Here is a 12,145-nt window from a genome sequence, read left to right on the forward strand (position 1 = left end):
CAGGTTTGCACACACTGCAGCAGGGATTTTGGCCCACTCCTCCATACAGACCTTCTCTATATCCTTCAGGTTTCGGAGCTGTCGCTCGGCAATATGGACTTTCAGCTCCCTCCAAAGATTTTCTATTGGGTTCAGGTCTGGAGACTGGCTCGGCCACTCCAGGACCTTGAGATGCTTCTTACAGAGCCACTCCTTAGTTGCCCTGGCTGTGTCTTTCGGGTCTTTGTCATGCTGGAAGACCCAGCCACGACCCATCGTCAATGCTCTTACTGAGGGAAGGAGGTTGTTGGCCAAGATCTTGCGATACATGGCCCCATCCATCCTCCCCTCAATACGGTGCAGTCATCCTGTCCTCTTTGCAGAAAAGCATCCCCAAATAATGATGTTTCCACCTCCATGCTTCACAGTTGGGATGGTGTTCTTGGGGTTGTAGTCATCCTTCTTCTTTCTCCAAACACGGCGAGTGGAGTTTAGACCAAAAAGCTCTATTTTTGTCTCATCAGACCACATTCCTCCTCTGGATCATCCAGATCGTCATTGGCAAACTTCAGACGGGCCTGGACATGCGCTGGCTTGAGCAGGGGGACTTTGCGTGCGCTGCAGGATTTTAATCCATGACGGCGTAGTGTGTTACTAATGGTTTTCTTTGAGACTGTGGTCCCAGCTCTCTTCAGGTCATTGACCAGGTCCTGCCGTGTAGTTCTGGGCTGATCCCTCACCTTCCTCATGATCATTGATGCCCCACGAGGTGAGATCTTGCATGGAGCCCCAGGCCGAGGGTGATTGACCGTCATCTTGAACTTCTTCCATTTTCTAATAATTGCGCCAACAGTTGTTGCCTTCTCACCAAGCTGCTTGCCTATTGTCTTGTAGCCCATCCCAGCCTTGTGCAGGTCTACAATTTTATCCCTGATGTCCTTACACAGCTGTCTGGTCTTGGCCATTGTGGAGAGGTTGGAGTCTGTTTGATTGAGTGTGTGGACAGGTGTCTTTTATACAGGTAACGAGTTTAAACAGGTGCAGTTAATACAGGTAATGAGTGGAGAACAGGAGGGCTTCTTAAAGAAAAACTAACAGGTCTGTGAGAGCCGGAATTCTTAGTGGTTGGTAGGTGATGAAATACTTATGTCATGCAATAAAATGCAAATGAATTTCTTAAAAATCATACAATGTGGTTTTCTGGATTTTTGATTCCGTCTCTCACAGTTGAAGTGTACCTATGTTAAAAATTACAGACCTCTACATGCTTTGTAAGTAGGAAAACCTGCAAAATCGGCAGTGTATCAAATACTTGTTCTCCCCACTGTATACATTTTCAAGCCCTTGCCAGTGCAAAAAAAATCTCCTGGTTCTAATTCAACACTGTACTGCGGCTATGTGTGAAAACAAGTGTGAAAATATTATTACACACCAAAATACACAGGCAAATGAAAGAAGCCTTTTAATCATATAATCATTACATCAGTTTTACAGACACTCATCTGAGTTTGGATGTACCACGAAGACAAACAGCATCAATAGATCATCATTGCTGTGACCATGACAGACACACTATAGTCATTGAAAAACAAGTTGATTAATTACTATTATTATTTTGGATAAAGACAGAGGCGAGTCATTATCTACGCAATCAATTCCACCACAGCAATGTTAAATCATCAACAAGTGAAAATAAAACTCTTACAAGCGAGTGTGTGTGTGTGTGTGTAAACAACCCAACATAAACACACCAACCAGGAATTCAGAAGTGAGGTGAATTAAGATAAGTATCACATAGCGTTTTAAAAACGTTGGAATAATACTGCAGCACAAGGATCGTCACTGTAGTCCACTGTCATAACAAATGTACAATGCTTTAGCAACCTATCAGCAGACTTTAATAATAATAACAACAACAAGGTGTCTGAGCAGATAGACAGCCAGAAATGTTTCATTGCACTTCTCTATAAAAAAAAAACATCTGTACCAAATTGACAAAAATACAGTACAAAAAAATTATATATATTATATATCTATTTTAAAAAGGGGAAAAAATTACATTATCTTTTTAAAAAACTACATAATTACTCTTTGGACACTGACATACCACTTACCAGCACGGCAGCACAGAATCACTCAGATGTTTTTCAAACCTCTACTTTTAGGTTCAAACACTGTTTGGACCGACTAGACAGCATCCATTACATAGCATTGCTACAGTAGCCATTGACACGCTTGAACGCATGTCATTTAACCATTAAACGGTTAGTTGGCATACTCAGGGAAATCAGGGGAAGCTCATAATGACATCATCTCTTGTCAAAGTACATAACATCGTCCTACCTACCAAAAACAAAAAACAAGTTTGAACCTCTGTTTTAGCGTGCAGTATATACATGCACAGTAAAGGGATGAGGGGGATTATAATATTTGACATTTTAAGTCATTTAGCAGACACGCTCATCCAGAGCAACACACAGGAGCAATTAGGGGGAAGTGCCTTGCTCAAGGGCACATTGACAGACTTTTCACTTAGTCAGCTTGGAGATTCCAACCAGAGACTTCTCGGTTACTGGCCCAATGCTCTTAACAGCTAGGCTACCTGCCGGCCATATTTTCCAAGCAGAAGGACGAGTGCAGACAGGTGCAGGCTAGTAAACTGGGGGAGTGGTGAATTCTGGGATATGGAGTTTTGCTGAGCTGAGAAGTACGAGACATCTGAGCAACACTCACTTTAGACGGGTGACCGACAACTCTTTACACCTCTTCCACACCTACCCCTCCAAGTGGACGGGATCTCCCCCCTCTCTTTCCTCTCCTCCTAGCCTGATATCCTATCCTAAACTGGGGCTGCAGAAACCGGAGGGTTGGTAGACCATAGATTTGGTAAGACAGCACAAATAGACTTGGGAACAGTCTATTCTCCCACACTAAGGAATGGAGAGAGAGAGAGACAATAACCTAATCTGCTTGTTCACACGGTATGTAAATTTACACTACTAAGGGTTATTGATGGGATAAGCCTCGATCTGTATGACTTAAATAAATAAATTGACTATGCGATGAGACGCCACGAGTCACGAAAATCTGACAACTTTGCAGTTGTCCTCGGAAAGGGAGTGGAACACTTCAACAAGACCGCAACATTCAACACGCTCTGGACAGCCTTTTAAAAAAAAAATTACATCCATCCTCTTCCATCGTCTCGGAGTGACAAACGTGTAGTCATTGAATGTTTGTTGTTTGGGGCCTGCAGCAAAAAAAGATTAGTACAAGTTCACCCGAGTTGTCAAGTAGCAATTAACACTGATGATGTCACGCCCCTCGGCACGCCTCCCTCTGCCTCTCGTCTGAGTGCAGGACACCATTAACGATATGACTCACCTACTACAGTAGTACAGCAGCAATTTAGATTTTGATGTCACCAACCTACTGCAACTACCACAATAGCTTCGAAGACATTGTGTCACATAATGTATATTTTCTTACTAAAACATCTTAAGAGTTAAATAAATAACACCTTTTCTACTACACTATGATGATAATTGACCAATATGTCTTCCTGCACAGGTAATAGAATAAGGCGCGTTGCTACATTTTACAAAGTGCTCACAATAAGGCTTCTCTTCACCCAGGTGCAAATCAACCACCTCAGCTCCAGTGAGGGCTAGTGTACAGGGGTGTCAAACACAGACAACCTATAAGGGAAGGAAAGAAAACATTCTTATAAAAAGAGGAAAATACATCAAGGGCAACGGACTTGAATTGTGTGTATTCTGGTGGATTAAGCATTTTTTTTGTTGAATTGCATGTTTTAATGTGCAAGACCAATTCCCCTCCGTCTTAATGTGCAATCTAGTTACAGTATCTGGAATCTCAAGTTGTCCAGAATTACGTTTATTAACTACATCAAGTGCATTGCCTTCCTTGTTCTTTTCACATTGAGGCACACCCATTAACCACACATACCCTATCCCGCAATGGAGGAATGTAGTAACTCATGAGAACGACCAGAGCTACGTGAGAACAATGGTACCAGACAGTTAAAGGAGCCAAAAGGTCCAGTACTGAAAGTGTTTGGGGAAAATGGTAATGTTTATGCAGCCTCCTCCTTAGACCTGAGTGGTGTGTGTGTGTGTGTGTGTGTATGTGTATGTGTGTGTGTGTGTGTGTGTGTGTGTGTGTGTGTGTATATAGTATGCATTCGGAAAGTATTCAGACCGCTTTCCTTTACTTTTTTATTCCAAAATGGATTCAATTGTTTTTTTTCTCAAATCTACAGTGGGGCAAAAAAGTATTTAGTCAGCCACCAACTGTGCAAGTTCTCCCACTTAAAAAGATGAGAGAGGTCTGTAATTTTCATCATAGGTACACTTCAACTATGACAGACAAAATGAGAAAAAAAATCCAGAAAATCACATTGTAGGATTTTTTATGAATTTATTTGCAAATTATGGTGGAAAATAAGTATTTGGTCACCTACAAACAAGCAGGATTTCTGGCTCTCACAGACCTGTAACTTCTTCTTTAAGAGGCTCCTCTGTCCTCCACTCGTTACCTGTATTAATGGCACCTGTTTGTACTTGTTATCAGTATAAAAGACACCTGTCCACAACCTCAAACAGTCACACTCCAAACTCCACTATGGCCAAGACCAGAGAGCTGTCAAAGGACACCAGAAACAAAATTGTAGACCTGCACCAGGCTGGGAAGACTGAATCTGCAATAGGTAAGCAGCTTGGTTTGAAGAAATCAACTGTGGGAGCAATTATTAGGAAATGGAAGACATACAAGACCACTGATAATTTCCCTCGATCTGGGGCTCCACGCAAGATCTCACCCCGTGGGGTCAAAATGATCACAAGAACGGTGAGCAAAAATCCCAGAACCACACGGGGGGACCTAGTGAATGACCTGCAGAGAGCTGGGACCAAAGTAACAAAGCCTACCATCAGTAACACACTACGCCACCAGGGACTGAAATCCTGCAGTGCCATACCATACCTACTGTGAAGCATGGGGTGGAAACATCATGCTTTGGGGCTGTTTTTCTGCAAAGGGACCAGGACGACTGATCCGTGTAAAGGAAAGAATGAATGGCCATGTATCGTGAGATTTTGAGTGAAAACCTCCTTCCATCAGCAAGGGCATTGAAGATGAAACGTGGCTGGGTCTTTCAGCATGACAATGATCCCAAACACACCGCCCGGGCAACGAAGGAGTGGCTTCGTAAGAAGCATTTCATGGTCCTGGAGTGGCATAGCCAGTCTCAAGATCTCAACCCCATAGAAATTATTTGGAGGGAGTTGAAAGTCCGTGTTGCCCAGCAACAGCCCCAAAACGTCACTGCTCTAGAGGAGATCTGCATGGAGGAATGGGCCAAAATACCAGCAACAGTGTGTGAAAACCTTGTGAAGACTTACAGAAAACGTTTGACCTCTGTCATTGCCAACAAAGGGTATATAACAAAGTATTGAGATAAACTTTTGTTATTGACCAAATACTTATTTTCCACCATAATTTGCAAATAAATTAATAAAAAATCCTACAATGTGATTTTCTGGATTTTTTTTCCCTCATTTTGTCTGTCATAGTTGTGTACCAATGATGAAAATTACAGGCCTCTCTCATATTGTTAAGTGGGAGAACTTGCACAATTGGTGGCTGACTAAATACTTTTTTGCCCCACTGTACTTCCAAAGTTGTGGCAGAATGGCTTAAGGACAACAAAGTTAACGCCATCACAAAGCACTGACCTCAATCATACAGAAAATGTGTGGGCAGAACTGAAAAAGTGTGTGCGAGCAAGGAGGCCTACAAACTTTACTCAGTTACACCAGCTCTGTCAGGAGGAATGGGTCAAAATTCACCCAAATTTGACCCAAGTTAAACAATTCAAAGGCAATGCTACCAAATACTAATTGAGTGTATGTAAACTTCTAACCCACTGGGAATGTGCTGAAAGAAATAAAAGCTGAAATAAATCATTCTCTGTACTATTATGCTGACATTCCACATTCTTAAAATAAGTAGTGATCCTAAATGACCTAAGGATTAAATGTTAGAATTGTGAAAAATGTGTTTAAATGTATTCTGACTTCAACTGTGTGTGTGTATATACAGTGCCTTGCGAAAGTATTCGGCCCCCTTGAACTTTGCGACCTTTTGCCACATTTCAGGCTTCAAACATAAAGATATAAAACTGTATTTCTTTGTGAAGAATCAACAACAAGTGGGACACAATCATGAAGTGGAACGACATTTATTGGATATTTCAAACTTTTTTAACAAATCAAAAACTGAAAAATTGGGCGTGCAAAATTATTCAGCCCCTTTATTTTCAGTGCAGCAAACTCTCTCCAGAAGTTCAGTGAGGATCTCTGAATGATCCAATGTTGACCTAAATGACTAATGATGATAAATACAATCCACCTGTGTGTAATCAAGTCTCCGCATAAATGCACCTGCACTGTGATAGTCTCAGAGGTCCGTTAAAAGCGCAGAGAGCATCATGAAGAACAAGGAACACACCAGGCAGGTCCGAGATACTGTTGTGAAGAAGTTTAAAGCCGGATTTGGATACAAAAAGATTTCCCAAGCTTTAAACATCCCAAGGAGCACTGTGCAAGCGATAATATTGAAATGGAAGGAGTATCAGACCACTGCAAATCTACCAAGACCTGGCCGTCCCTCTAAACTTTCAGCTCATACAAGGAGAAGACTGATCAGAGATGCAGCCAAGAGGCCCATGATCACTCTGGATGAACTGCAGAGATCTACAGCTGAGGTGGGAGACTCTGTCCATAGGACAACAATCAGTCGTATATTGCACAAATCTGGCCTTTATGGAAGAGTGGCAAGAAGAAAGCCATTTCTTAAAGATATCCATAAAAAGTGTCGTTTAAAGTTTGCCACAAGCCACCTGGGAGACACACCAAACATGTGGAAGAAGGTGCTCTGGTCAGATGAAACCAAAATTGAACTTTTTGGCAACAATGCAAAACGTTATGTTTGGCGTAAAAGCAACACAGCTGAACCCACCATCCCCACTGTCAAACATGGTGGTGGCAGCATCATGGTTTGGGCCTGCTTTTCTTCAGCAGGGACAGGGAAGATGGTTAAAATGGATGGGAAGATGGATGGAGCCAAATCCAGGACCATTCTGGAAGAAAACCTGATGGAGTCTGCAAAAGACCTGAGACTGGGACGGAGATTTGTCTTCCAACAAGACAATGATCCAAAACATAAAGCAAAATCTACAATGGAATGGTTCAAAAATAAACATATCCAGGTGTTAGAATGGCCAAGTCAAAGTCCAGACCTGAATCCAATCGAGAATCTGTGGAAAGAACTGAAAACTGCTGTTCACAAATGCTCTCCATCCAACCTCACTGAGCTCGAGCTGTTTTGCAAGGAGGAATGGGAAAAAATGTCAGTCTCTCGATGTGCAAAACTGATAGAGACATACCCCAAGCGACTTACAGCTGTAATCGCAGCAAAAGGTGGCGCTACAAAGTATTAACTTAAGGGGGCTGAATAATTTTGCACGGCCAATTTTTCAGTTTTTGATTTGTTAAAAAAGTTTGAAATATCCAATAAATGTCGTTCCACTTCATGATTGTGTCCCACTTGTTGTTGATTCTTCACAAAAAAATACAGTTTTATATCTTTATGTTTGAAGCCTGAAATGTGGCAAAAGGTCGCAAAGTTCAAGGGGGCCGAATACTTTCGCAAGGCACTGTATAGTGTGTCTTAGGTGCATGTGTGTGGGAAACCGTCAGTGGGAAGCAATAATATGTAAGTGTACTTCAGAAAGTATTCATACCCCTTCACTCATTCCACATTCTGTTGTGTTACAGCCTGAATTCAAAATGAAATTCAAAGTAAATAAAAAAATCTCACATCTACACACAATACTCCATAATGACAAAGTGAAAACATGTTTTTAGAAATTTTTATTGAAATTTAAATACAGAAATATCTCATTTACAAAAGTATTCACACCCCTGAGTCAATAAATGTAAGAGTCCATGCAATTTATTATGTGACTTGTTAAGTAATGTGTTGTATTGTATTCCTCCCCCCCCCCATTTATTTTTATTCAGGACAAAAAGTGAATTGGAAAATAAAAACATGGAATCAATTTTAAATTCAAGCTGTAACACAACAAAATGTGAAAGTAGTGAAGGAGTGTGAATACTTTCTGAATGCACTGCATGTGTATGATTGAGTGTGCTTGTTTGTATGTGTGCTTACCTGTATATGTTTTGTTGTGGCAGAATCAGAATTCTTTAGGTAACATTGATAAATAAGATGTTTTATCAATTTTCACAAGTATGCTTATGTGGGAAAGTTACTTGGGCCCCAGAGAGGGGAGAGATCAGGCTTGTCTTCTTATGGGAATGTGCCTGGAACTATTACATGTCCCCTCTGAGGTTGCTCTTCTCTTGATTTAGTGTATGAACTAAGAGGCTCACTGTCTCTGTGATCTTGTCCAGGAGGGGGTTTAATTTGAGATGGGAGGGAGTATCTAGAATTGACAATTGATATATGCCATTGGATAAGGTAATGGTTTGGTACTATGTTGTACCAAGAACGAGATAAGAACTTTGTTTAGAAGACCAAACTGAACGATAATTTATAGCTAATGCTGTCTGGCTATGGGATTCTCCTCTTTCAAGTAAAGTCTTCCTTTGTAATGTTCATAAGATCTGTTATTTGTCATGTGAGTTGAGATGGGTGTGTCTTGGCTATAAATGATACTAAGAACTGTTTTGTAAGCACTCTCAGAGAATTCATCTATAGACACTGAATTGATCTGAGAGTCACAGGGCTATGGTGAAGCTCATATAATTAAAGATGGACTTTATGATATAACTCTGACTTGTGTGTGGTTTGCTCTCTCATTATTTGGTAATACAGGAAATTATCACGACAGTCTGTAAACACAACGTGTGTATTGGGTGCTTGTATGTGTGTGTGTGTGTGCTGTGACTCACCATTTCTCAGAGTGCCCTGGTCTCTGCCTCGATCTTCCTCTCTCCATGCAGGCTGTCTGTGTTGGTGGCCGGCACCGTCTGTCTCACTGCAATCTCAGGCCCTCCACTATAAATACCGAGGAGATACTGCCACGTCTCCTCTGAGATCTGACCATAGTCAGCCCCTAGGAGCACACACCAAGGCGTGTTAACATACACTACACTGAGTATATCAAACATTAGGAGCACCCCACAAGGATCATATGGTCATTTAGCTATTTGATATACAGTGCATTCGGGAAAGTATTCAGACCCCTTGACTTTTTCCAATTTGTTTTATGTTACAGCCTTACTCTAAAATGGATTAAAAAAAGAGTTGTATCCCCTCAATTTACACACAATACTCCATAACAACGAAGTGAAAACAGGTTTAGAAATTTTTGCCAAAAAATAAATGTACAAATATATGAAATACCTTATTTACATAAATATTCAAAACCTTTGCTATGAGACTCGAAATTTAGCTCAGGTGCATCCAGATTCCACTGATCTTTCTTAAGATGTTTCTACAACTTGATTAGAGTCCACTTGTGGTAAATGCAACTGATTGGACATGATTTGGAAAGGCACACACCTGTCTAAAAAGGTCCCACAGTTGACAGTGCATGTCAGAGCAGAAACCAAGCGATGAGGTCAAAGGAATTGTCCGTAGAGCTCCGAGACAGGATTGTGTCGAGGAACAGATCTGGGGAATGGTACCAAAACATTTCTACAGCATTGAAAATCCAAGAACACAGTGGTCTCCGTCATTCTTAAATGGAAGAAGTTTGGAACCACCAAGACTCTTCCTAGAGCAGGCCGCCTGGCCAAACTAAGCAATCAGGGGAGAAGGGCCTTTGTCGGGGAGGTGACCAAGAACCCAGTGGTCACTTTGACAGAGCTCTAGAGTTCCTCTGTGGAGAGGGGAGAACCTTCCAGAAGGACAACCATCTCTGCAGCACTCCACCAATCAAGCCTTTATGGTAGAGTGGCCAGACGGAAGCCACTCCTCAGTGAAAGGCACATGACAGCCCACATTGAGTTTGCCAAAAGGACTCTGACCATGAGAAACAAGATTCTCTGGTCTGATGAAACCAAGATTGAACTCTTTGGCCTGAATGCCAAGGGTCACGTTTGGAGGAAATGATGGCAGCATCAAGCTGTAGGGATGTTTTTCAGAGGCAGGGACTGGGAGACTAGTCAGGATCGAGGGAAAGATGAATGAAGCAAAGTACAGTGAGATCCTTGGTGAAAACCTGCTCCAGAGGTCTCAGGATCTCAGACTGGGTTCTCCTTCCAAAAAGAAAACAACACTAAGCACACAGCCAAGACAAAACAGGAGTGGCTTCGGAACAAGTCTCAATTTCCTTCAGTGGCCTAGCCAGAGCCCAGACTTGAACCTGATCGAAAAACTCTGGATAGACCTGAAAATAGCTGTGGAGCGACGTAACAACATGTGGAAAAAGGCAACATTAAGGACACCTCCCCCTTTCGCCCTCAGAACAGCCTCAGTTCATCGGGGTATGGCCTCTATAAGGTGTCAAAAGTATTCCACAGGGATGCTGCCCCATGCCGACTCCAGTGCTTCCCACAGTTGTGTTAAGTTGGCAGGTTGTCTTTTGGGTGGTGGACCATTCTTGATACACACATTAAACTTTTTAGCGTAAAAAACCCAGCAACATTGCATTTCTTGACAAACCGGTGTGCCTGGCACCAACTACCATACCCTGTTTAAAGGCACTTAAATATTTTGTCGTGCCCACCATTCACCTCTGAATGGCACACACACAATCCATGTCTCAACCGTCTCAAGGCTTAAAAATCCTTCTTTATCCTGTCTCCTCCCATTCATCTTAACAAGTGACATCAATAAGAGATCATAGCTTTTGCCTGGATTCACCTGGTCAGTCTGTCAAGGAAAGAGTCGGTGTTCCTAATGTTTTGTACACTCTGTGTGTACAGACGTGCGCGCACACACACACACACACACACACACACACACACGGTGTATTCCAATATACACAGAAGCGCAAGTACCCACAGACCGACCAACCAACCCACACAATGTGAATATGTATGAGAATACACTGCTTACCTTGCTTGAGCTGTACATGTCCCCCTTTCATGACACCAATCTTACTGTTGTCAATAGGACCAGGGGGCTCTGAGAAAACAATGACCAACATAAACAAACACCAACAAAAGCTTTAGTGTTGTTACTGAGGAACATTGCAGACTGTATTTATTCATCTGTAGCTCAGTTGGTAGAGCATGGCGCTTGTAACGCCAGGATAGTGGGTTGATTCCCGGGACAACCCATTTTAAAGTGTGTGCACGCATGACTAAGTCGCTTTGGACAAAAGCATCTGCTAAATAGCATATATTATTATTACATATCTGGTCTGCACAGAGGATACAATATGATAAGGATGGTGTACTGAGGTAATTCAGCTCTTAGCTTCTGTTGGTACTATAATGCCTGGTATCTATTCTCATAGAATCCTACCATTGTCTTTGCCCTTGACAAAGCTCTCCCACTCTCTGAACCACTGCATACTGATACACAGGATGACTGTAGGAGCCTCCTCCGCTTGGAACTCTTTATTCAACTGGAGAGACCGAGAGAGGGCACAAACACACAGGGATTTTTCTACCATTGAAATCCTTGGGCGGGCCGCTTAATAACTAAACAGTTTTTTTTTTAATGAAATGGAAAATGCTTTGTGTAAACTTAAACGGCTAAACAACATAACATATTTAGAAAATATTAATGGATCTATATATATTTTTTTAGAATATAATCTTCGAGAACTAACAATAACCAAAATAACAGCTAGACAGTCAGGGAGAATTGAAAACTCCAAAAACAATTAACTTATCTGTACAGATTTAGTTATTATGTTTGAGCAAAAGAACACAGCAATAGCCATGGCAAAATGCATAGAATTGCAGGAAATTAGCTTTAAAACTGCAACATTTTCTCTCAGCTCCATGGCAGAATGTGTACACTGAACCAAAATATAAATGCAACATGTAAATTCTTGGTCCCATATTTCAAGAGCTGAAATAAAATATCCCAGAAATGTTCTATAGGCACAAAAAAAATATTTCTCTCAAATAAGATTATATCCCTGTTAGTGAGCGTTTCT

General features: G+C 41.6%; 1 protein-coding gene across 22 annotated transcripts in view; it reads right to left on the minus strand.

Moving 5' to 3' along the window:
* Window positions 1-1,427: 1,427 nt before the first annotated feature.
* LOC110509295 (ubiquitin carboxyl-terminal hydrolase 20) overlaps window positions 1,428-12,145 on the minus strand; it is a 45,310-nt gene continuing 34,592 nt past the window's right edge. For 17 of the 22 annotated variants that reach the window (XM_090227277.1, XM_036967480.2, XM_036967483.2 and 14 more), the window contains exons 22-25: window positions 11,503-11,605; window positions 11,092-11,160; window positions 8,979-9,142; window positions 1,428-3,677 (exon numbers count right to left, since the gene is read on the minus strand). In XM_090227277.1, the coding sequence (XP_090083403.1) occupies window positions 8,985-9,142; window positions 11,092-11,160; window positions 11,503-11,605 (330 nt within the window). In that variant the 3' untranslated portion in view covers window positions 1,428-3,677; window positions 8,979-8,984. The remainder of the gene's footprint in view (window positions 3,678-8,978; window positions 9,143-11,091; window positions 11,161-11,502; window positions 11,606-12,145) is intronic. The other 5 variants (XR_016493426.1, XR_016493428.1, XR_016493427.1 and 2 more) reach the window with 1 other exon arrangement.

The sequence above is a fragment of the Oncorhynchus mykiss genome, chromosome 29, assembly GCF_057628025.1.
Source record: "Oncorhynchus mykiss isolate SJ-2025 chromosome 29, ASM5762802v1, whole genome shotgun sequence".
Taxonomy (NCBI): Eukaryota; Metazoa; Chordata; class Actinopteri; order Salmoniformes; family Salmonidae; genus Oncorhynchus; species Oncorhynchus mykiss.